Source organism: Salmo trutta, chromosome 30 (genome assembly GCF_901001165.1).
Source record: "Salmo trutta chromosome 30, fSalTru1.1, whole genome shotgun sequence".
Lineage (NCBI taxonomy): Eukaryota > Metazoa > Chordata > Actinopteri > Salmoniformes > Salmonidae > Salmo > Salmo trutta.
In genome coordinates, this window is record NC_042986.1 from 20881738 (window position 1) to 20904953 (window position 23216).

At 40.3% G+C, this 23216-nt stretch overlaps 1 protein-coding gene across 4 annotated transcripts in view; it reads right to left on the bottom strand.

Annotated features, from left to right (window-relative positions):
• Positions 1 to 23216, bottom strand: part of spen (spen family transcriptional repressor) — a 51337-nt gene that overhangs the window by 25792 nt on the left and 2329 nt on the right. For 3 of the 4 annotated variants that reach the window (XM_029723265.1, XM_029723266.1, XM_029723264.1), the window contains exons 2-3: positions 16879 to 17199; positions 9593 to 10186 (exon numbers count right to left, since the gene is read on the bottom strand). In XM_029723265.1, the coding sequence (XP_029579125.1) occupies positions 9593 to 10186; positions 16879 to 17199 (915 nt within the window). Of the gene's footprint in view, positions 1 to 9592; positions 10187 to 16878; positions 17200 to 20508; positions 20987 to 23216 lie in introns of those variants that run through there. The other variant, XM_029723267.1, reaches the window with a different exon arrangement.

Consider the following 23216-nt stretch of genomic DNA (forward strand, 5'->3'; position numbering starts at 1 on the left):
GGCTTTGTGCTGGCCACTCCAATACCTTGACTTTGTTGTCCTTAAGCCATTTTGCCACAACATTGAAAGTGTGCTTGGGGTCATTGTCCATTTGGAAGACCCATTTGCGACCAAGCTTTAACTTCCTGACTGATGTCTTGAGATGTTGCTTAAATATATCCACATAATTTCCCTTCCTTATGACGCCATCTATTTTGTGAAGGGCACCAGTCCCTCCTGTAGCAAAGCACCCCTACAACAGGATGCTGCCACCCCCATGCTTCATGGTTGGGATGGTGTTCCCTCGGCTTGCAAGCCTCCCCCTTTTTCCTCCAAAGATAATGATGGTCATTATAGCCAAACAGTTCGATTTTTGTTTCATCAGACCAGAGGACATTTTTCCAAAAAGTACAATCTTTGTCCCCATGTGCAGTTGCAAACCGTAGTCTGGCTTTTTTATGGCGGTTTTGGAGCAGTGGCTTCCTCCTTGCTGAGTGGCCTTTCAGGTTATGTCGAAATAGGACTTGTTTTAATGTGGATATACATACTTTTTTACCTGTTTCCTCCAGCATCTTCACAAGGTCCTTTGCTGTTGTTCTGGGATTGATTTTAACTTTTTGCACCAAAGTATGTTAATCTCTAGGAGACAGAATGCGTCTCCTTCCGGAGCGGTATGATGGCTGTGTGGTCCCATGGTGTTTATACTTGCGTACTATTGTTTGTACAGATGAACGTGGTACCTTCAGGCGTTTGGAAATTTCTCGCAAGGATGAACCAGACTTGTGGAGGTCTACAATTGTTTTTCTGAGGTCTTGGCTGATTTCTTTTGATTATCCCATGATGTCAAGCAAAGAGGCACTGAGTTTGAAGGTAGGCCTTGAAATACATCCACAGGTACACCCCCAATTGACTCAAATTATGTCAATTAGCCTATCAGAAGCTTCTAAAGCCATGACATCATTTTCTGGGATTTTCCAAGCTGTTTAAAGGCACAGTCAACTTAGTGCATGTGTTACCGATGTGAAATGGCTAGCTAGTTAGCGGGGTGCGCGCTTATAGCGTTTCAATCGGTGACGTCACTCGCTCTGAAACCTTGAAGTAGTTGTTCCCCTTGCTCTGCAAGGGCCGCGGCTTTTGTGGTGCGATTGGTAACGATGCTTCATAGGTGTCAGTTGTTCATGTGTGCAGAGGGTCCCTGGTCGAGCCCAGGTAGGGGCGAGGAGAGGGACGGAAGCTGTACTGTTACACATGTGAACTTCTGACCCACTGGAATTGTGATACAGTGAATTATAAGAGAAATAATCTATCTGCAAACAATTGTTGGAAAAATTACTCTACTTTGTGCATGACACAAAGTAGAGTAATTTTTCCAAAAATTGTTTGTCATAAACGACTTCCCAAAACTAGTTTCTTAACAAGACATTTGTGGAGTGGTTGAAAAACGAGTTTTAAAGACTACCAACCTAAGTGTATATAAACTTCCGACTTCAACTGTACATGCACAAGTAATTATGACAAAAAACAACATTCAGAAGAAGGTTGTGTTGCGGTAATGAGATATATTACAAAATACATTAACTTAGGCCTTTTCATTAGGTGAGCAATGTTAAATATTACAAATTGATTTGTTTCCCACTTTTTTGGATTTCGACAACTGTTGTGGTAATGAGAGTTTTTGTATTGATAGTTGTAGAAATGGTGGTTAAATGCATAATATCTGATCAATAAACATAACAATAATTATGAAATAGGTAACTACAGATGCTAATCTTATTGATCCAAGAGAAATTATGGTGTAGAATCTATTTTTTTGGTAAAACATTTTTTGTCAAGTGCCAGTTTTGTGAGAATCACCCAGTACACTCAACAACAATCATGTTGAACAAACTTCTATATGTTGGAAATAATGAAGGTTACCCTAGCATAAAGGAATATGTAATACCATTACCTGTCTTTGAGTGGCACTGTTCTCACAATTCATACAAATGGAATCAAATCTGTTGAGATAGTGTTTTTCTATTTATATGTTGAAGCAGAATATTCTGTTCACCGTGTTAGTGAATATATGAGTTATCCATGAGTGCATTCAGCAGATCATGCCCATATGGATTTAATTCAAATCACCATGACTAACAACCAAGGTTTGAGAGCAGCTGAGAACTACAATAGATCACAAGTGCATAGATTCCAATTTTAGAAAACAATGACTTACAGGTAGATGACAAAACGGAAAGAGAGTGGCTTTTGTAGAGCAAATAGAGAGCAATTGTGAAATTATACTGCTTGTGTTGTTAGATGGAATAATATATTTTATAACAGAAGTAACAGACAGGGAGCAAAAAAGGAAATGTTTTAGAAAATAAATATGACCTGCAATCCTCATATGTAATAAAAATAAAACAATTACTTTCGTATTTTCATTGTACAGTTCTACCATTCCAATCTCTTGTGAGATGGTAATTTATTTTGCTTTGCTAAATTATGCTCAAATAGTTTTTAATATCACAGTATACTGTCACACAGTAGTAAACATTTCATAAGCCGTGCATCCCTTTAGTAGTACACCCCACTATTCTCATGCCCTTTGCAATTTTCCAGCCTTCCCTCTGCTATTTGTTTGCCTCTGCTCCTCCTCCTTCCCTCAGACACTCCCATAAGTGCTGCTTATGGAGCCTGGCCTGTGGGAGTGGGCAAGGAGCCAGCAGTGGCTAGAAATTTCCAGTTCTAACTGGATCTCACGGAGGGAGGGTGGGCATTACCCATACACAGAGGTGGGCAGTGAGAAAACACACCAGCAGTCTCCAAAAAATTCCCTGTAGCATTTCTTCCTGAAACCACCAAGCATGTCAAGCTGCACAGTCTGTTGTGTCAGTTCGCAATGCTCTCAAATAACCAATGAAACGGCTTAAATTATAGAACCTACTTATTCTTGCCGTGCTAAAGAAGTCTCCTTGCATATTTTCACTGTCATACCATATCAATTTACTTTTTGACGCCGGTTGTTGGAATTTGTTGTCACATTTATACCAGATTTCCAAGGAGTTACTTCGGCTCAAGATTAGTGGGGCTTTAAATTCTAGCCCCCTCAAATTCAAAGCTAGACCTCAAAGCCAGTTCCACTGCTTTTTAATTCGTCACCTCTGATCAGGGACTGATTTAGACATGGGACAGCAGGTGGGTGCAATAATTATCAGTTAGAAGAGAAAACCAGCAGTACTCCAGACCTCACAGGGTAAGACTGGAATACCCTTGTTTTAGCATTTCACACCCAAACCTTTTTTTTCAAGGAATTTAGTGGGTCTGAGAAATTCACACCGAATAAGCCAAAGTGGTAATAGTACTGTACAATTTTTGTTAAAACCGAATTAGAACCATTTTCTACTATTGAGTTCATTGCATTACATTCGTCAAAGCCAAGTTGGTGCATACTGAACAGGAGTTCCGATGCTAATAACGCTAACTAGCTTTAATTCACTCAGAAGTTTGTGAGCCAGAGGTGCTTAAACTACTATCAATTTGAGTTCAGTGAATTCAAATCGTGACACAAGCAAGATGAATAAGCTAGTCCTTTAAGTTCTTGGAGGGGCATGCTTTTCATAACAATTGGTTATCATAAAGAATTACATAAGGGTGATTCCTCACAAATCTAGAACAAAACAACACCATGATTTTGGGAATTTTCAACAAATATTATCTATAGAAGGGTCCTTTGGAGGAAGGATTGTTAACATCTTTTTTTACATTTGTATCTTAAAGGGATACTTCGGGATTTTGGCAAATTAGGCCCTTTATCTACTTCCCCAGAGTCAAATGAACTTATGGATACCATTTATATGTCTCTGCATCCAGTATGAAGGAAGTTGGAGGTAGTTTCATGCTAGCAGATACTATAGACTTCCAGTCGTTGCGCTAGCACTAGTTAGCATTTGCCCTAGCGCTAGTTAGCAACTTCCTTCCATCTGCACAATACACATAAAAATGGTATCCACGAGTTCATCTGACTCTGGGGCAGTAGATAAAGGACCTCATAGCCAAACTCCCGAAGTATCCCTTCAACCCCCCGCGGGACGGTTGAGCTAACATAGGCTAATGTGATTAGCATGAGGTTGTAAGTAACAAAAACATTTCCCAGGACATATACGTATCTGATATGGGCAGAAAGTTTAAATTCTTGTTAATCTAACTGCACTGTCCAAGTTACAGTAGCTTTTATGGTGAAAAGAATACCATGCTGTTGTTTTAGAGTGCACAATTATGAACTCGAAAATGTATTAATAAACCAAATAGGCACATTTGGGGAGTCTCGATACAACATTTTGAACAGATATGCAATGGTTCATTGGAGCGGCAGGTAGCCTAGTGGTGAGCGTTGGACTAGTAACCGAAAAGTTGCAAGATCGAATCCCCGAGCTGACAAGGTAAAAATCTGTCGTTCTGCCCCTGAACAAGGCAGTTAACCCACTGTTCCTAGCCCGTCATTGAAAATAAGAATTTGTTCTTAATTGACTTGCCTAGTTAAATAAAGATTAAATACATTTTTTTTTTTTAAATCAGTCTAAAACTTTGCACACACTGCTGCCAAAATCAAAATTTCGCCTGAGCTGGAATAATACATTATGGCCTTTCTGTTGCATTTCAAACAAGGAACAAAGAAATTAAATAAAAAAAACACATGTTTTTTTCTTTCTATTATCTTTTACTAGATCTAAATGTGTTATATTCTCCTATTCATTTTACATTTCCACAAACTTCAATGTGTTTCCTTTCAAATGGTATCAAGGATATGCATAACCTTGCTTCAGGTCCTGAGCTAAAGGCAGTTAGACTAGGGTGTGTCATTTTAGGTGAAAATTGAAAAAAAAGGGTCCGATCCTTAGCATAATTGAGAAATAATTAAATGAAGTTGGAATATTTGTGCTATTTTGGCCTCACCCAGGCCTCCTTTAAGACTCTATAATGTTTAATCTGTAAGTGCTACAAAGCACAAGTTGGTGTCATATAAAGCTTTACTGCTTGCTCTGTAATATGAGTAGTATTTTGATTTCAATTATTATTATTTTTTTACACCTTTATTTAACCAGGTAGGCTAGTTGAGAACAAGTTCTCATTTACAACTGCGACCTGGCCAGGAATAAAGCAAAGCAGTTCGACACATACAACAACACAGAGTTACACATGGAATAAACAAAACATAGAGTCAATAATACAGTTGAAGAAAATCTATATACAGTGTGTGCAAATGAGGTAAGATAAGGGTAAGATAAGGCAATAAATAGGCCATGGTGGCAAAGTCATTACAATTTACCAATTAGACACTGGAGTGATTGATGTGCAGAAGATGAATGTGCAAGTAGAGATACTGGAGTGCAAAGGAGCAAGACAAATAAATAAATAAATACAGTATGGGGATGCGGTAGTTGGATGGGCTATTTGCAGATGGGCAATGTACAGGTGTAGTGATCTGTGAGCTACTCTGACAGCTGGTGCTTAAAGCTAGTGAGGGAGATATGAGTCTCCAGCTTCAGTGATTTTTGCAGTTCGTTCCAGTCATTGACAGCAGAGCACTGGAAAGAAAGGCAGCCAAACGAGGAATTGGCTTTGGGGGTGACTAGTGAGATATACCTGCTGGAGTGCATGCTACGGGTGGGTGCTGCTATGGTGACCAGTGAGCTGAGATAAGGCGGGGCTTTACCTAGCAAATACTTATAGATGACCTGGAGCCAGTGGGTTTGGCGACGAATGTGAAGCGAGGGCCAGCCAACGAGAGCGTACAGGTCGCAGTGGTGGGTTGTATATGGGGCTTTGGTGACAAAACAGATGGCACTGTGATAGACTGCATCCAAGTTGCTGAGTAGAGTGTTGGAGGCTATTTTATAAATGACATCGCCGACGTCGAGGATCGGTAGGATGGTCAGTTTTATGAGTGTATGTTTTGCAGCATGAGTGAAGGATGCTTTGTTGCAAAATGGGAGGCTGATTCTGGATTCGATTTTGGATTGGAGATGCTTAATGTGAGTCTGGAAGGAGAGTTTACAGTCTAACCAGACACCTAGGTATTTGTAGTTGTCCAGATGTTAAGTCAGAACGGGCGTGCAGGTGCGGGCAGCTGGACGGGCGCGCAGGTGCGGGCAGCGACCGGTTGAAGAGCATGCATTTAGTTTTACTTGCATTTAAGAGCAGCTGGAGGCCACGGAAGGGGAGTTGTATGGCATTGAAGCTCGTCTGGAGGTTATTTAGCACAGAGTCCAAAGAAGGGCCAGAAGTATACAGAATGGTGTCGTCCGCATAGAGGTGGATCAGAGAATCACCAGCAGCAAGAGCGACATTATTGATGTATACAGAGAAGAGAGTCGGCCCGAGGATTGAACCCTGTGGCACCCCCATAGAGACTGTCAGAGGACTGGACAACAGGCCCTCCGATTTGACACACTGAACTCTATCAGAGAAGTACTTGGTGAATCAGGCGAGGCAGTCATTTGAGAAACCAAGGCTGTTGAGTCTGCCGATAAGAATGTGGTGATTGACAGAGTCGAAAGCCTTGGCCAGGTCGATGAATACGGCTGCACAGTAATGTCTCTTATCAATGGCGGTTATGATATCGCTTAGGACCTGGAGCGTGGCTGAGGTGCACCCATGACCAGCTCTGAAATCAGATTGCATAGCGGAGAAGGTACGGTGGGATTCAAAATAGTCGGTAATCTGTTTGTTAACTTGGCTTTCAAAGACCTTAGAAAGGCAGGGTAGGATAGATATAGGTCTGTAGCAGTTTGGGTCTAGAGTGTCTCCCCCTTTGAAGAGGTGGATGATCACAGCAGCTTTCCAATCTTTGGGAATCTCAGACCATACGAAAGAGAGGTTGAACAGGCTAGTAATAGGGGTTGCAATAATTGCGTCTGATAATTTTAGAAAGAGAGGGTCCAGATTGTCTAGCCCGGCTGATTTGTAGGGGTCCAGATTTTGCAGCTCTTTCAGAACATTAGCTATCTGGATTTGGGTGAAGGAGAAATGGTGGAGGCTTGGGCAAGTTGCTGTGGGGGTGCCGGGCAGTTGACCGGGGTAGGGGTAGCCAGGTGGAAAGCATGGCCAGCCATAGAAAAATGCTTATTAATATTCTCAATTATAGTGGATTTATCAGTGGTGACTGTTTCCTAGCCTCAGTGCACTGGGCAGCTGGGAGGAGGTAATCTTATTCTCCATGGACTTCAGTGTCTCAGAACTTTTTTTGAGTTTGCACATTTCAATAGCACATTTCTTAAAAATGTATGAATATTGAAAATATACCATTTTGATTTGGGTAATTTTTCTATATATTGTTGACATAATATACTCTACGCGTATATACAAGTTCCAGAGTGGGATCTCTTCTACCTTAAATGTTATGATCCAATTTGAAAGCATTACCAACAGAGTGAATGAAAAAATGGATTCAAAAATTGTCGCCCTGTGCTAGTGATTTGCAGGATGTGCAGGTGTAAAAGGAGGGCTGTGATTGTCTACTATGCCAATTTCGGCCCACTCAGGAACGTTGATATGCCATTAGAATATATTATGTAAAAAAAGATTTTGAAACAAATTGACAAATAAAATTGTTTAATTTCAATTCAGGTTTTTTATATTAATTCATTAATGTAAGAAAATGGTTATTGAAATCAAAATACTACTCATATTGCAGTATAAGCTGTAACGATTCATATGACACCAACTTTTGCTTTGTAGCTTCTACAGATACCGATGAAGTCATAAAGGAGGCCTTGGTAAGGCCAAAATGGCACAAATATTCCAACTTAAATTAATGTCTCAATTATGCTTTAAAATACAAATGCCAAATATATGTAAACAATCCTTTCTCTAAAGGACCCTTCTATAGATCACATTTTATGAAAATCAAAAAATGTATGGTTCTGTTCTAGTTTCACGAGGAATCACCCATAACTAAACTCAGCAAAAATGTCCCTTTATCAGGACCCTGTCTTTCAAAGATAATTCGTAAAAATCCAAATAACTTCACAGATCTTCATTGTAAAGGGGTTAAACACTGTTTCCCATGCTAGTTCAATGAACCATAAACAATTAATGAACATGCACCTGTGGAACGGTCGTTAAGACACTAACAGCTTACGGTAGGCAATTAAGGTCACAGTTATGAAAACTTAGGACACTAAAGAAGCCTTTCTATTGACTCTGAAAAGACCAAAAGAAAGATGCCCAGGGTCCCTGCTCATCAGCGTGAATGTGCCTTAGGCATGCTGCAAGGAGGCATGAGGACTGCAGATGTGGCCAGGGCAATAAATTGCAAAGTTCGTACTGTGAGACGCCTAAGACAGCGCTACAGGGAGACAGGATGGACAGCTGATCGTCCTCGCAGTGGCAGACCATGTGTAACAACACCTGCACAGGATCGGTACATCCGAGCATCAAACCTGCGGGACAGGTACAGGATGGCAACAACTGCCCGAGTTACACCAGGAACGCACAATCTCTCCATCAGTGCTCAGACTGTCCGCAATAGGCTGAGAGAGGCTGGACTAAGGGTTTGTAGGCATGTTGTAAGACAGGTCCTCACCAGACATCACCGGCAACAATGTCACCTATAGGCACAAACCCACCGTCGCTGGACCAGACAGAACTAGCAAAAAGTGCTGTTCACTGACAAGTCACGGTTCTCTCTCACCAGGGGTGATGGTCGGATTCGCGTTTATCGTCGAAGAAATGAGCGTTACACCGAGGCCTGTACTCTGGAGCGGGATCGATTTGGAGGTGGAGGGTCCGTCATGGTCTGGGGCGGTGTGTCACAGCATCATCATACTGACCTTGTTGTCATTGCAGGCAATATCAAAGCTGTGCGTTACAGGGAAGACATCCTCCTCCCTCATGTGGTACCCTTCCTGCAGGCTCATCCTGACAATGCCACCAGCCATACTGCTTGTTCTGTGCGTGATTTCCTGCAAGACAGGAATGGCAGTGTTCTGCCATGGCCAGCGAAGATCTCAATCCCATTGAGCACGTCTGGGACCTGTTGGATTGGAGGGTGAGGGCTAGGGCCATTCCCCCTAGAAATGTCTGGGAACTTGTAGGTGCCTTGGTGGAAGAGTGGGGTAACATCTCACAGCAAGAACTGGAAAATCTGGTGCAGTCCATGAGGTGGAGATGCACTGCAGTACTTAATGCAACTGGTGGCCACACCAGATACTGACTGTTACTTTTGATTTTGACCCCCCCTTTGTTCCCGGGACACCTTATTCCATTTCTGTTAGTCACATGTCTGTGGAACTTGTTCAGTTTAATGTCTCAGTTGTTGAATCTTGTTATGTTCATACAAATATTTACACGTTAAGTTTGCTGAAAATAAATGCTGTTGACAGTGAAAGGACGTTTCTTTTTTTTGCTGAGTTTAGGTTGCATTTTGAGGTTAACATAACTTTGAATGTGGGTGGCTGAGTACTACATTTGGGTGGCTAACTATGCTTCTTGTTTAAGAATTGTATTTATTTATTATTTCATTGAGCAAGTTGTACTCTGAGTAACGCAGAAAGATGGGCACAGAGACACCATGTGATAACTGCAAGGGACAGAATGCATGAAAGTGAAACTAATGAGCACTTGCTCTACCTACCTGCCACTGGTGCTGCTGCTGGTACTGCTGACTGAGTCGGAACTAGAGGAACGGCTGCGAGAGCCAGAGCCACTGTGGGAGCAGGGAGGCCGGGATGCCTGAGTCGACAACCTTTGTGGAGAGGGGTTACGTGAATGTGTAGAGTGTGGAGATCGGCTGCGACTGTCGTGGTAAGACCGATCTCTACGCCGACCTCCCTCTTCTTGGTACAAATCCCTGTGAACTACGCTGGCTAGTATAAATGGTTCTCTGGCACGAGGCTCATATCGAGGCTCTGGTGTATCAAAGTGGCTCGGGCTCCGGCTATGTGAACGATAGTATCCCACACCAACCGATGAAGGTCCTCCACTTCCTCCAGCCACAGCCCCTCCACCTGTTCCACTGACGCCAGCACCTACAACCCCTCCACCGATCCCTGCAGAGACAGCCCCACCACCTCCACAGGCAGTTCCAGTCCCCGAGTTAAGTGTTCTCTCCCTGGTATCTCGGTAATAGTCTGTGTCGTAGTGACGCTGCCGGTCAAAGCTGCTGCTAGCACGCTCGTGATGACCATAGGCACTGTGATCATATGCTCGATCCCGACTTTCAGCAGTCCTGAGTGACAGGGATAGGGACGGAAGGAGAAAATGGCGAAAGAGAGAGAGAGAGAGAGAGAGAGAGAGAGAGAAAGAGATACACATTATGCTTTAGGGTATCAAATAACTAAGACAGCAGTCAAGTTGAGTGTTCAAATGGGGCTTCTGTTTGAAACGGTATACAGTAAGCATTTCAATTGACATATCATACTTTACATTAGCAAGATATTTAGTTTAAAATATTTTGTAAAATGTTCTAATGAATTCATTTCGCTCATTATTTGTTGCAGAATGTCACCTATATTTGTCTAGATACTTTCAGATTATCTAAATGAAAATGTTTAACTGCTACTAACTAGGCAACTTATATCAAATCTTTCAGTTGTTTGAATTTTATTCTAGTATTTTGATGAACATCCAAATCTTCTCAATTGGAAAATGTATTGAAAACTGGTAAGAACCTAAATAAAAAGGAGTAGATATTTTAGACACCATATTACATGTACTCGACTGAAAAGCAGAAAAAATAATTTAGTTGATAAATTTCTTATGACTCATAATATAGAGCACACCCTGATCTGGAAAAACAAGAGTCTGGGGCCTTTACAATTGATTTAATGCTAAAACCTAAACGCAAAAAGTATATACACTACCGTTCAAAAGTTTGGGGTCACTTAGAAATTAAGGAAATGTCATTTTTGTCCATTAAAATAACATAAAATATATCAGAAATACAGTGTTGACATTGTTAACGGTGTAAATGACTATTGTAGCTGGAAATGGCAGATTTTTTATGGAATATCTACATAGGCGTACAGAGGCCCATTATCAGCAACCATCACTCATGTGTTCCAATAGCACGTTGTGTTAGCCTTTTAAAATGATAAACTTGGATTAGCTAATTGATCATTAGAAAACCCTTTTGCAATTATGTTAGCACTGCTGAAAACTCTTGTTCTGATTAAAGAAGCAATAAAACGGGCCTTCTTTTGACTTGAGTATCTGGAGCATCAGCATTTGTGGGTTCGATTTTAGGCTCAAAATGGCCAGAAACAAAGACCTCATCTGAAACTCGTCAGTCTATTCTTGTTCTGAGAAATGAAGGCTATTCCATGCGAAACATTGCCAAGAAACTGAAGATCTCGTACAATGCTGAGTACTTCTCCTTTCACAGAACCACGCAAACTGGCTCTAACCAGAATAGAAAGAGGAGTGGGAGGCCCCGGTGCACAACCGAGCAAGAGGACAAGTACATTAGTGCGTCTAGTTTGAGAAACAGACGGCGCACAAGTCCTCAACTGGCAGCATCATTAAATTGTACCCGCAAAACACCAGTCTCAATGTCAACAGTGAAGAGGCGACTCCAGGATGCTGGCCTTCTAGGCAGAGTTGCAAAGAAAAAGGCATATCTCAGACTGGACAATAAAAAGAAAAGACAAAGATGGGCAAAAGAACACAGACAAGGGACAGACGAATCTAAGTTTGAGGTGTTCGGATCACAAAGAACATTTGTGAGACGCAGAAAAAAATGAAAAGATGCTGGAGGAGTGCTTGACGCCATCTGTCGAGCATGGTGGAGGCAATGTGATGGTCTGGGGGTGCTTTGGTGGTGGTAAAGTGGGAGATTTGTACAGGGTAAGAGGGATCTTGAAGAAGGCTATCACTCCATTTTGCAATGCCATGCCATACCCTGTGGACGTTGCTTAATTGAAGCCAATTTCATCCTACAACAGAACAATGACCCAAAGCACAACTCCAAACTACGCAAGAACTATTTAGGGAAGAAGCAGTTAGCTGGTATTCTGCCTATAATGGAGTGGCCAGCAGTCACCAGATCTCAACCCTACTGAGCCGTTGTGGAAGCAGCTTGACCGTATGGTACGTAACTAGTGCCCATCAAGCCAATCCAACTTGTGGAAGGTGCTTCAGGAAGCATGGGGTGAAATCTCTTCAGATTACCTCAACAAATCAACAACTAGAATGCCAAAGGTCTGTAAGGCTGTAATTGCTGCAAATGGAGGATTCTTTGATGAAAGCTCAATAATAATAATAATAATAATAATAATCTACTGAGCTTGCCATTAGGGATGTCCAGAATAAGATTTTGATATTTATGATAACTGTGTATTTGCGATTATTTTTAGGGTTTTCACTGTATTGTGCAAATAAGATCATAATGTTATTGCACAACTAGTTATTTTAGTTTTTAGGGAATTGCGCAGCGGTAGAAAGATACTGCATGGATCCATATTCAATTACTGGAATCATTACAAAATAGCAGCAGTTTCTAAGGATTATCCTGCAACATAACTTGCTATCTAAACTACAAAAATCACTAGACCTCCTAACTGGTAGTTTGTCAAGGTGCGAGAGCCTTCATCTGTCGGAATGCCTAAAATAGTACAAACACCATTCCAATTTGAAAGATTTTATGTACACTGAAATTGAATCATATGCTCTGCTAATGAATACAATTATACTAATTTATGTTCTTATAGCAGGTACACCACCACTTCAATAAAGAGGCAGTTGGGGTCTATCAAAAATGTGAGAGTTAACAAGGTGGTGATTTATCAACAAATATTAGAATTAAGGGGGAGGAATAAATAAAAAGTAATGCCTACTTAAAAATTGAACACAAAACAGGTAATCTCCACTGAGATTACAATGTAAGAATCACGCTAACATGCTGACCAGACCCCGCGCATGTTGATTTTGTCCACTCACACCAGACAACGATCAGGACACGCAGGTTGAATTATCAAAAACGAACTCTGAACCAACTATATTAATTTGGGGACAAGTCGAAAAGCATTTAGCTAGCTAACTTGCTGTTGCTAGCTAATTTGTCCTGGGATATAAACATTGGGTTGTTATTTTACCTGAAATGCACAAGGTCCTCTACACCGACAATTAATCCACAAATAAAAGGGTAAACAGAGTTTGTTTCTAGTAATCTCTCCTCCTTCAGAATTCTTCTTCTTTGGACTTTATATGGAGGTTGGCAACCAACTTTAAGGTGCATTACCACCACCAACTGGACTGGAGTTGGGACCTCAGCTTATCTTTCAAATCATCAGTGTGGATATTTGCTCCTAAAAACCAATGAGGAGATGGGAGAAGCAGGACTTGCAGCGCGTCACAAATAGAAGCAAGTTCTTTTCAGTGCAGACACTTGTTGACGCGCGCGAGCAGTGTCGGTGCAATGATTGAATAACATGTATGTGTACATTTATTTTGTAATGCTCGTGCACGTGACACGAGTGGTGTGGCCAGCATATTAGATGATTAGTTCACCTTTTCATACGTATGAGATGAATCAGACTTATTGAAATGCAGTTTAGAAGGTGCTGGATCTAACTTCGGTAACACTTTATACAGCCTGGTTTAAGATGGTACCTTTAAAAAAAACTGGGGTAACAATGGATACTGTCTTTCTAGTACTTTCTGCACCTGAAGGAATAAAACAATTGGTAACTGCATGGTACTAAATGGTACATAGTGACACTTAAGTCTATGAATCTCAAAGAAACCAAATTATAACTACTATACAATTTAAAATGTAATTTAAAATAACTACCTGTTACATAAGCCATCTGTAAAATAAACCTTTACCATAACTTCCTTTCTGAATACAGTGATGAGTATGATGGAAGTTTAATGATACGTTTCAAAACCACACCTATTGTAGGGCCCTATAAAATCTGTTTTATTTATTGCGTAATTCTATCGATTTTTTTCCCAAATTCCATTTAGTTTTTTCAGGTTCTCTCTCTAGAAATCACTTTAATAGAATAATAACAAAATTGGATGTTCTAAGTCCACAACAACGCTCAAACGACATCAGGAGGCCACTTTTGAGGTCTAGGAAAAATCTAAGAAATGTACATTTTTGGGGTGTAGATACCCTTTAATTCAAGTCTGCACCAGCAAGAGACTTGTTTGGTTTGTGGTGTTTCTGTAGTGCACGTTATTACGGAGTTTGCTAAAAAGCAAAAAAAATTGCCACTGGATTGATGCAAATAATCATGTAATTCTACCAGGCAGGCATAGGCTACTTTGTAGTTAACATTTAATTGAGAAGGTTTTTTGGAAAGCTTTTCCATCTATCAGAAGACGGTTATCATTGGCATTATCCCTAACAACTACACAAAGTGGTAAACAAACAGACAGGGGCATTCTCGCTTTGCCTCCTCAGACAGTTTAAGGAAAATACAAATCACTTAAGCATTTTGTCCATGTCTTGTGATAATCTTGGGCAAAGCATGCTAGCAGATACCCATAGACTTCCAGTCAGTCATTGGGCTAACGCTAGTTAGCATTGGCTCGCAAAACTACCTCTAACTTCCGTCACACTGGACACATAGACATAAAAATGGTATGCACAAGTTCATCTGTTCCTGGAGATATCCTACTCTTTGGCTCAGAAGAAAAAGGTTCAGCCACTGACAAAATGAGAGACTTTGCCATAGCCTTCTAAACATTGTCATAAACCCTTTAGTCATGACAAATCTGACAGTGAAATGTAATATACAGTAGCAATTCAAATTAGGTTGAATCTAATCTTATTTTTGTTTACTAACAACTATTAAATCTGATGTAATTGTTCATGGTTTAAAAAAAACATTCCCGAGGTGCATCCCTCTTTTAAGATTATTTGGCCTGTGTACATTTTTCACTCTCATTTCACTTAATGTGAAAAATATCTAAGTAACAAGGTACTATTGACTAGGAGCTGGGAAGTGGGTCGAGTAGGTTCAGGGTGAAGGGCACAGCCGGGAAAAGGTACATAATCTGCAAACAACAACAACAAGCAATTAAACAGTCTGTTTAACAGCCATTTCTGTTAGTAGGAAATATGGAGAGAGACAGGGGTTCAAACTAGGGGTTAGAGAGAACAGCTAAAATACACAAGGCAGGACATACCAACCTTTTGAGACAGCGGTAACCCGACCTACAATTCCAAATACAATCTAGGGAGACAGAACTTTGTGAGCAAAAAGGAAAACTGTAGGGTTGGTATAAAAAATGATATTAAAAAATATAATATATTCCGGGCAGGTTTATGTTCAAAATAGTCATCCTCATCGGTATGGCGGGAATCATCACTTGCTTTGAGGGGCTGGAATATCAACTAATCCAAAAATCTAATCCAATTGTAACAAGATTTTGCTGTGGTGGAAAATAGTCAAAGGAAGTCAGACTAAACTATTCTTTCAAAAATGGTTACATAAAACGTAACGGATCAATTTTTAAATGTTCATGGAAAATAGGCAACATAGTCCAGTCAAATCGATAAATTATATCCAATTGTCCAGCTTCTGTAAACAGTGCTCTATTGATTCCCCACGAGTAATGAGTCTGGAGCATCATGGCACACAACTAGTGGGGGAAAAAAGTATTTAATCTTTAATAGTCCGCCACATTCTGTGTGCAAAATTGAGCAATTGTCCAACTAGATCCATTGAAGTGAAAATTCTGGTAATAACAAAGTTTATTTGTCAGTAGTAATCCATGTCTTAAACTCCATGATTCTCCCTCATAGGTACAGTTGTCTAAAAGGCAGTAGGCTAATTTGATGTTGACAGGATGTTGTCTTTTCTGATTCTGAGAATAATTGTATCCAAGGATGGACAGATGTAGTTCCACATTCAGAAGAGAGGTAATCCACTGACAGAAGGCAGGTATCTCCACTGACATCCAGTACCATGTTCTTCAGCCCCATATTTCCATGTAATTGTATTGATTTGTATGATTCCAAAATAATCCAATCCTCTATTACGTGATTCTGTTTAATGCTTCCCCTACATCCATTGGACAGTCTCACTCTTTCAAGATCAAAAATATAACAAATTATTTGAACCACCAACAAAAATTTGTTTGGATAAAAAAAGTAAATAATTTGCTCACCCTTTCTGTCGTTTCTCTACAAAGTTGATCAACAGTTGAGGTCTCCCAGCATTTAATTGTTAAACCCTGATATCAAACAATCCCATCACAAAACCGGAAAACCCATACCTTTATCAAATGATAGAATATCCTTTCGTGATTGGACAGTTTTAATCCAATAGGGGAATACATATCCGCTTTAGGTTATCCACATGACTCCGGACCACAAGGAAAGTGCTGCACTTGAAAACATCACTGGAAGGGTTGCAGAATGATCGAGAACCCAATTTCTATTAATCCAAAAACTAGTTAATGCGTCTTAAAATGCTTAACTATGTATTCTTGGTTGTTATATGAAAATAGGGTGACCCATTAATCCAGCAAGGAGGGCACGGTACTCCAGATCCTGGAGATCCCAGGGAAGGCCGCTCGAACAAACTCTCTCCAGCATCCATTAATCCCAGGAATGTTACGATATCCAATATGCCCCGTACTCTCCGCAAATGGGATATCCACCTCACGGAATGTTTAAGCTCACAAAGATAATCCCCAACAGCCAATACGCTATTTACCACACACATAGAAGTACAATTGTGTGCATAATGTACATACATGCTCATTTACAGTATAGCTTGGTGTCTACCATATCAATCCATGAGCGATGGCAATGCTCTGAGGACTTTAGAAGGGGTGCCTACAGATTTATTCTTGCTTATGAACCTCTAACTCCCAAACAAGTAAATCAATAGATGGAAAAATGCTTGGGGGTGAGTTATCAGAAACCAAGTTCCCCCTGCCTTCAGAGAAACTTTGTCCACTTACCCGTCTAGTCTGCGTTCATAGCGTCCCTCTCTGCTGTGGAGAGATGCAGGGGGCCCATACACCGGGCTCCCTGCCGCCCTTATGAACCCTGAAACATCCCGTCCACGAGAGCCTAAGGACAGGCTATCGTCCAGCCCTCTCACAGCACTAGGGATTGTGCCTGGCTCATTGTAATCAGTGCGCAGGTCTCTGTCCCCCATCTTGTTGATAGAATTATGTGCCTTCTGAGCACTTTTAATGTCCACAAAATCCACAAAGGCTGCGACTCCACCTTCTGACCCCCGCTTTGGAAGGACCTTGACACTCTCCACCCGTCCATATCTAGGGAGGAAATGGAGAATGAAAAGAAAACTGTTTATTTATTGATTTAAGTTGTATACCAATTGGAATGTTTTATTGGAAATGGAAACAAGTCAATAGGTAAAGTAGACCGATGCATTTTATAAAATTGAGTCAAGATGTGTATGTGCGTGCAAGGGGGGTCCACAAAGGGGTGTCCTTACAAAATATTTATTAGGCCACTGTCATTTCCCAACCTCACCAGGCAACAGTAACCAAGCAACTACAAATCTTGGCACATAGCACGATACACAGGTAACTGCCAAAATAAAGGAAACACCAACATAAAGTGTCTAAATAGGATGTTGGGCCACCACGAGCCACCAGCTTCAATGTGCCTTGGCATAGATTTTACAAGTGTCTGCAACTCTATTGGAGGGATGCGACAACATTCTTCCATTAGAAATTCCATCACTTGGTATTTTGTTGATGGTGGTGGAAAACAGTCTCAGGCACCACTCCAGAATCTCCCATAAGTGTTCATTTGCTTTGAGATCTGGTGACAAACACGCATAGTTTAAACTTCCTATGCTCCTTCAAGACCCTCTTTCAAAGTCACTGAGATGTTTTCTAGCCATGGTAGTAAAAGTAATGGGCAACTGGTCATTTTTTTACATGACCTTAAGCATGATGGTATGTTAATTGCTTAAGGACATTTCCATCTAAAACACTTCTAAAACTCATTCCACAGAGGGCCGAGTGTCTGCGGGTTTCCACTCCTCCCTTGTACTTGATTGATGAAATAAGGTCACTAATTAGTAAGGAACTTCCCTAACCTGGTTGTCTAGGTCTTAATTGAAAGGAAAACCCCAAAACCCGCAGACACTAGACCCTCCATGGAATGAGTTTGACCCATGAGCACTAACATGTGAAGTTCATAGGAGAATGTCAAATGAAAGCTAAGAGTATGTTTAAAAAATATATATAATTTGTTATATAACAACCATTTTCCATCCTAATAATTAGGTATAAGCAACAGCTTTGATTTCTGGTCAAACAGATGGAAAAGGGGTCTTAGACAACAACTACCAGAAAAAGTCTTAAGGTATTAGAAATACATCAAAACACAAATGTTGAAGACCCCTGAGAACTAATATGAACACTTTATTTAGTTTTAGAAATTATTTGCCTTCTGTAAGTTTTAGAAACATCGCCTTGTGCACATATCTTTAAGATATTTTCTAATTTCTCTCCCTCATAAGGGAGGATAATGAAAGTTCATAGAAGCAACAAGTAAAGGTAGACCTGCCAATTAGTTACTGATTTTACTGATATCAAGTTTATGAATAATTAAGTGATTAAAACTTGGAATTGTTACCAAATCAGTTACGGAATTACTGCAATTGAATTGGCTACAATGGGAAATCATAGTAGAGACAAACCACAGTTGGGTCACCTGCTACTGTCCTCCCTTCCACTGACATACTGTTATGTTCAGCTCATAACTGTTTTGTTTCTCTTTCTGTCGTCTGGTGGTCAAAGCAAGACTGTGAAAACAGTCTGGACAACCTCTCCCTCTCTGCTGCCCTCTCTCTTCTTTCTCTTTCAAGTTAAATGTTACCTCACCCAGCTCTTACTGGCACCTACCATGACACCTATCCTAGTTACATTTACTGTAACAAACATCCTCACCTACTGAGCACCAACCGACACTGGATGTCAAAAAGTAGTTTGGGTCAGTCCACCCTGGCCGGACCAAATCTGAACCAATCATAGACATTTATGTTTCACAAGTTTGGACAGCACCGTAGAGAACAGTACAGTAGAGCAGAGTTCAGTACAGTACAGTATAATGTACTGTACATAGACTTTAAATGTACTCTACTGTGATGTCCAAACTTGAGAAACATAGATGTCTATGATTGTTCCTGACCAGACCAAATCTGAAACAAACAAATGTATTCTTGTTTCGGGGTGGAACTCATTACAATAATAGCCAGCGTGTTGAATAATACCCAGATATGCAAAAGAAGAGTATTGCATATTTCTACCTTTGTGTACCTATTCATGATACATTACCATGAAGTAAGAGAATGATATTCATATGCGTAATTAGGCATTTCTGTATAATACAGATCAGGGACCCATGATGTAATTCCGTTACCGGATGTGAATCCACTTCACCTACCATAGTTCCAATAGCCAAAAATAATAATAATGAAACCCAAGGTGTCACATCATAGCTGACACCCCATTCTTTCTGCAGACATCTCTGAATCTTAATTTGGAGCAGATACTTAAGAGTTTTTGGAAAACTTAGTCTCATAAACTGATGGAGATTTTACTTTAAACTTAGCATCTGCATAGTTCTTCCACTAAAAGTGTTTTTGTGAAATGTCCTGTTTAAATTGTTCAACGTAGTCCTTGTGCATCGAGTTGTATGGTTTATTAAACTTTGTTTGGCATAGATTTTAAAGTTGAAATGTTTGAATCAACTCAGGAACCACACCTGTGTGGAAGCACCTGCATTCAATATACTTTGTAGGCCTATCCTACATGCTACCTGTACACACATTCAATATATCATGTATTCCAGTTATAAGAAAGGTCCCTTCTTTAAGTTATTCAAAGATGGAACTCTGATGAGGTCTGCACAACGCAGCATATATATACACACGTGAAATTTCCTGGTTTGCTCTTCCGGGGCTCATTTATAAATGTTGGGTACGCACAAAATATGTCCCAAAATATGCGTGCGCCTGTTTTCACGCAAAAGTTGGCATTTATACGTTTCAAGTTAACGCTGAGGCGTATTTCTGTCTGTAATAAAGTCCTTTTGTGGTAGAAAAAAAATCTGATTGGCTGGACCGGGCTCCCCAGCGGGTGGGCCTATGCCCTCCCAGGCTCACCCATGGCTGTGCCCCTGCCCAGTCATGTAAAATCCATAGAATAAGCCCCAATGAATTTATTTAAAATTGACTGATTTCCTTATATGAACTGTAACTCAGTAAAATCTTTAAAATTGTTGCATGTATATTCTTGTTCAGTATACAGTATCAGTCAAAAGTTCGGTCACCGACTCATTCCAGGGTTTTTCTTTATTTTTACTATTTTCTACATGGTAGAATAATAGTGAAGACAGCAAAACTATGAAATAACACATTGAATAATGTAGTAACCAAAAAAAGTGTTAAATCAAAATAAATGTCATATTTGAGATTCTTCAAAGTAGACACCCTTTGCCTTGATGACAGCTTTGCACACTCTTGGCAAGTCAAATCTCTCGAGTAGACAATATTTAATTTATAAACATATACATTTATCATAACCATTGCAGAATAAATTCCTCACCTTTTCTGGCCATGTTGAGACAGCAGAGTTCATATTCCCGAAGTAGCCATACAACAAATGACCATGTCCATCTCTCATTTATATTGGGCCTATTAGAAAGGATATTATAATTTCAAGCTTTCGCTCTATGCATCGGTTTATAGTATACAGTAGAATGTAATAGGTGAACAGATAGTGGTAGCCTACACACTTCAATGCAAACTAACTAGGTCTACTGTAGTTTTCATTTTTTTCAAAGTGGACAATGTTTCAAAATTCTCAGACAGTGCAGCATATTTAGGTTAGGGAAAAAGTGAATGCAAACATTACTGCATTCAAACAATTTGTTTACAGGTCCACAACAATTTGCAATCAGTATTTATGCTGCAATAGTTTGTGTCAGGGGACTAGGGTCAGTCTGCTATATCTGGAGTATTTCTCCTTTCTTGTCCGGTGTGAATTTAAGTGTTTCTCCCTCTCCCCACTACCTGGCCTGATGACTCCTTGCTGTCCCCCAGTCCACCTGGTTGTGCTGCTGCTCGTTTCAACTGTTCTGCCTGCGGCTATGGAACCCTGACCTGTTCACCGAACAAGCTACCTTGTCTCAGACCTGCTGTTTTCAACTCTCTAGAGTGAGCAGGTACGATACAGATACTCTGAATGATCAGCTATGAAAAGCCAACTGACATTTACTTCTGAGGTGCTGACCTGTTGCACCCTCTACAACCACTGTGATGATGATGATGATTATTATTATTTGACCCTGCTGGTCATCTATGAACGTTTGAACATCTTGGCCATGTTCTGTTATAATCTCCACCCGGCACAGCCAGAAGAGGACTGGCCGCCCCTCATAGCCTGGTTCCTCTCTAGGTTTCTTCCTTGGTTCCGGCCTTTCTAGGGAGTTTTTCCTAGCCACCGTGCTTCTACGCCTGCATTGCTTGCAGTTTGGGGTTTCAGGCTGTATTTCGGAACAGTACTTTGTGACATCAGCTGATGTAAGGGCTTCATAAATACATTTGATAAATTAATCGATTGAATTGTTTTTGTCTTTCATAAAAATGGTCAGATACAGCAATGTCACTGGAAAACAAAACGTTCTGCCAACACCTCCAAATAAATTTTAATCAAGTTCGCCATTGCAATTTCCTTTAGATACCGTCTTGGCCTAATTCCAATACTTCCAAAGTATACAGGCTGGTTTTGTCACCATAAAATATGAATTATGGGCGTGTTTAACGCGCGCACCATTTTACGACAGGTTTGATTTATAACGGGAAACATGGGGATGTATGGCGTGCGCCAAGTAAACAATTCTCAATATTGGTGTGCTCAGATATTTCGTGTTAATTTACGCAAAGGTTATACATGAGGACCCAGGGCTCTACACTGAGTTATTTTGTTGTTACAAGGAGCACGTGTGCGCGTAAGTTGAAAAACTTAGGCGCACACAAATAAATGTAGGAGCACAATGAAAAATGAATGCTTGAATCCTTAATTTGTCTAGGCGCACTGGTGCTCCTAAATTAAAATATCAGGTCTGAAAGCTATATATATATATATATATATATATATATATATTTTGGCGCATATAAGAGTAAAACGGTCGCACTGTGGAGCCCTCCTCTTGCTTGTGGGTGCAAACCCGATGCATTACGCAATATGGGATAATTTCACTTGTCCTTCCAATAAGGCTTGCTAAAGAGAAATATAGCTATATGGGCTTCTACATTTTCATACGGAAAGTGCAACTGTTTTATGCAAGGAAAATTAAAGTGTATTTCACAGAGGAAAAAGTAATTGCAATCGTTTCCCTGGATGTAGCCTATAATTAAAATGGGTTATTGCCTTAAAATGTATTTCATTGTAGCCTATGGCGTCTATAAAACAACTGGAGTAACAAAATGTTACAGTTACGATGTTATTTCTGATTCGAGTTATTTGCCAACGTCTTGGGGAGCTTAGGCTACTCCATACAACACTTTTTATATTGAGGGAGAAAATGAAAACAGAACATACATCTATCTATTTCTGCTCATTGTCCGACAGACACCCAGAGAATGCCCATACGTGTAGACTCTAAGGTATGCCAGTTCCCACATTGAATAGCCTTCGACGCCATTTTAGAAACCCGTTCACACTGCTTACTCATTCTGCCGTCCCCCATCTTCAATGACTCCTATCACACATTCAGCTGTCATGCACCTGCATACGCTGTCTGCTTCTTTGTTTGTTACAATATAACCAGAAGCTACACGACGAGCAGTGAGCACCCGAAATGTTTTTCCATGCGCACTCATTACCTCGATGAATGCCTCATCTTCAAAACAAAATCAAAATGTCTGTGATCTATTGTCAAACGTTTTTAATAGTCTATGCATATTACGTTCCTATGATATAATGCATGAAAATCATAAGGATGACATAAATGCACCGCAAGATTTGAAAAGCAGATAGGTTACCAGAATTCATGCATGCATCTGAACATAACATCAACGATTAAATTCAATGAAATTAGGCCTAAATGAGCATCCGTTTGAGATTAACCTACAAAATACAGTCAAATTGCCAGTCATAATGGTCTGATGAGAATACGCTGTTTGTCTCTATTGGCTCGATAGCAAAACCTGCGCTGGAAACCGTGGCAGAAATACGCCACTTAGGACATACAGCCATACTGTTCTAACTTAAAAATGCAGCACTTCAGATAACGGAAAGAAATAATACTG